The sequence below is a fragment of the Colias eurytheme genome, chromosome 25 (genome assembly GCF_061535395.1).
Source record: "Colias eurytheme isolate Ceu_HAF_F1 chromosome 25, ilColEury1 Martin Lab GWU primary, whole genome shotgun sequence".
Lineage (NCBI taxonomy): Eukaryota > Metazoa > Arthropoda > Insecta > Lepidoptera > Pieridae > Colias > Colias eurytheme.
Window position 1 is genome coordinate 3,225,644 of NC_143004.1, and position 3,168 is coordinate 3,228,811.

Consider the following 3,168-nt stretch of genomic DNA (forward strand, 5'->3'; position numbering starts at 1 on the left):
AGGTTGTTTCAGGAATCTCATTTGTCTCGTGACGAAGCCGGATAATTGTGAAGCTTTTTTAACAATATGATCGTAATGGTTTCTGAAACTTAAAGAACTATCCATGATCACGCCTAGGTCACGAATAAAGCTCACTTCCGTGAGTGGTAAATTATTGATAAGGTAAGTTACGGGTGTTCGAATTTTCTTTCTAGAGAATGTAATGTGATGGCATTTATTAATATTTAAGCACATCTGATTATTTGTACACCATTTTTGTATATTATTTAAGTCTGATTGAAGTATATTAACATCTGTTTTATCCTTAATCGTTCTATAAACTTTTAAATCATCAGCGTACATTCTATAGTTTGATTGTATTACACGGGGGAGGTCGTTGATAAATATTAAAAAGAAGAGAGGACCGAGATGGGAGCCCTGCGGTATTCCCGATGGAATAGTATAGGGGGTAGATTTAAAACCTCGGATTGAGACAAGCTGGGAGCGGTTGCGTAAATATGACTCGCACCATCTTAATAAGGATCCGTGTATCCCCATATTTGAGAGCTTATGTAATAGAAGATCATGATTTACTAAGTCGAACGCCTTTCTGAAATCGGTGTACACGGCATGCACTTCGAGATTCTTATCAAGTGCTTCAGCTATATCAGATACATAACCTACTAGATTTGTGTTTGTTGATTTACGGGGCAGAAACCCGTGCTGGTTTTGATCAATTTTACATTTAATGTGGGCCAAAAGTTTAGTATTTACTATGTCTTCTAGAACTTTTCCAGGTGTACTTAGAATTGAGATAGGTCGGTACTGGGTAATCTCGTTTAATGAGCCTGCTTTGTGAATCGGAGTTAAGTGTGCGAGTTTCCAAGTAGATGGGAAGACGCTGATTTTTAATGATTCGTTAAAGATTAGAGTAAGTGGTACATATAGGCTTTTGGCACAATTTTTATAGAATATTGGTGGTATTGCATCGGGTCCTGGGCCTTTATTGGCATCTAAAAGTTTTAAGCGATTTAACACTTCTTTTTCAGATATCACCAACGTGCTAAAAGGGGCGACACCACTGTCTGTATCTGCATCATGCATATTTTTGGATAGTGTCGTTGAATTCGAAGAATAAAAATATACTGATTGGAAAAAATCAGAGAAAGCATTACATATTTCTTGACCACCTTTAACAACCGTATTATTAAAAACCATTTCATGTGGTAAATTTGTGCAGTTGCTCATTTTATCTTTAAAGAATTTCCAAAAATGCTTAGGACGATGACGTAAATGATCAGCCGCGTGATTTTTAAACTCTGAGTAGCAGTGGTCTAGCATGTCCTTACATCGCCTTCGAAGTAAATCAAACTGGAGCTTGTCTCTGAGATTCCCATATTTTAGGTATTTTGAATGAAACTTAGCTTTTTCTTTAAGAGATTTTATTAAGGGGCGACTAAACCATGTGGGATATTTTTCATTGCGTAGTTTGCGTACTGGAGTATTACTTTTAATAATATTTAATACAGTGTCATAGAAAGTTGTGACCATTTCGTCAACGTTGGAGGCGTTTGTCCATTGGGAAGTCCAGTCAACTTGTTCCAGTTCGAAATTTATTACTTCGTAATTGCACTTATAAAAATCATATAAAACAATGTCGCTATTTGGTTTCAAACGACGTTGAGATGGATTTTCTATATTAATTTTAAGAGCGGGATGATGCGCATCGATCGAAACTAAAGGAAAATCAGCATTATAGACGTTGACATGCGACGGCTCGCTGGCTAAAACTAAATCGAGAATACGATCATTTGAATTCGCGACAGCATTGCATTGTTGTAAATTGTTAAATGCAAGGGAATCGAGGAAATATGTACTAAGTGAACTACAACGGGAAGACGTTTTTAGGTAATTTAAATCACGATCGCGTTGCCATACTAATTCCCATAGATTAAAATCACCTATCACAAAAGTGGAAGAGCGCTGAGAGTTCACGTCATTATGTATGATTTGAGTAGTATTATTTAAAAAAGTTTCGAGGTACGACGAGTTAACAGGTGAAGGTATGTAAACAGCGCATATGTGTATTAAAAAACTATTATTAATTTTTAATGAGAGCCAAAGGTCTTCGCATGCTGATTCCCAGTTGGAATTTCTTATAACACGAAAACGGTTATTCACTGCAACTAAGACACCACCTCCATCTCGTTTATTCTCACTAGAAGAAGTTGACGATCTATCTCGTCTGAAAACATTATAACGATGGTCAAAAAGTTCATGGTCAAATACACTATTGTTAAGCCACGTTTCGGTTAAAATTATTACATCGTAGTTATTTAACAATACAGACTTGTAAAATTCTTCTGTTTTGGTTCTGAGGCCTCGTACATTTTGGTAATAACATTTTAGAGTGAATTTTAAAATAAATACAGTAAAGAGAAAATATGTTGTTGCTAAAGTTTACAAGGTTTTTAGAAAATCTAAATTTTTTACCCACTTTGCTTCTGATTTAATATCCTTACGAATAAAAATGCGGGCATTCCTTATCCAAATGAAGTCGTATTTCTTTTCTTTAGCAGCAAGTCTAGTGGCAGCGTGAAGTTGTTTATTGGCAGGGCTGAGATGCTCCGAGATGAATATTGGTGACTTAGCACCAGCAAGGCCAATATGAGATGTGTTTAATTTCTCTCCGTTTTGGCGGTTAAAGGTTTTTACAGCGGCTAGGAAATCATCTCGGGTACGTTGGTTGTTCATTTTCAGTATAATATTGCGTGGGCGTTTTGATTCTGAATCCAACTTAGCTACTCTGTGGAAACCCGCGATGTAAGTGTCTTTTAGATCATACTTTACTGTGCTTGCTATTTTGTTTATAATGTTAAGAATATTTTCATTTCGTTGTTCAGGGACACACTGAATTTCCAAATTGTTGTCTCTAGTGGATTGTTCTAGCTGAGCCATTTTTGTATTTAATAAATTTAATTCAGACCTGAGAAATGAGTTCTCGTCAAGAATTTTCGAAAGAGAACTTTCAGTATGTTCATTTATTTTTATTTGGTCGTCGTGTGCGTCTGATAAAAATTTTATAGACTTTACAGCTTCATCCAATTCTTCTCGTATTAAAGAAAATTGAGAGCCAAGATCCTTTAAGTCTTGTTGGACTTTAATAAGCGTGGAGTTATATTATTTAGA

The 3,168-nt window shown here is 35.7% G+C and overlaps 1 protein-coding gene across 1 annotated transcript; it reads right to left on the reverse strand.

The window, feature by feature from the left end:
* Positions 1-2,165: 2,165 nt before the first annotated feature.
* Positions 2,166-2,937, reverse strand: LOC149897517 (uncharacterized). The gene is made up of 2 exons (XM_090116517.1): positions 2,502-2,937; positions 2,166-2,224 (listed from the first exon to the last, which is right to left on the reverse strand). Exons 1-2 carry the CDS (start codon positions 2,935-2,937, stop codon positions 2,166-2,168), a joined length of 495 nt encoding a protein of 164 aa, XP_089972643.1.
* Between the last annotated feature and the right edge of the window lie 231 nt (positions 2,938-3,168).

Coding starts and splice junctions, on each gene's coding strand:
- LOC149897517 (XM_090116517.1), bottom strand. CDS start 2,937: ATGGCTCAGCTAGAACAATCCACTAGAGACAACAATTTGGAAATTCAG. Junction 2,225..2,501: donor GAATGCCCGCATTTTTATTC/GTAAGGATATTA, acceptor TAATGTTTTCAG/ACGAGATAGATCGTCAACTT.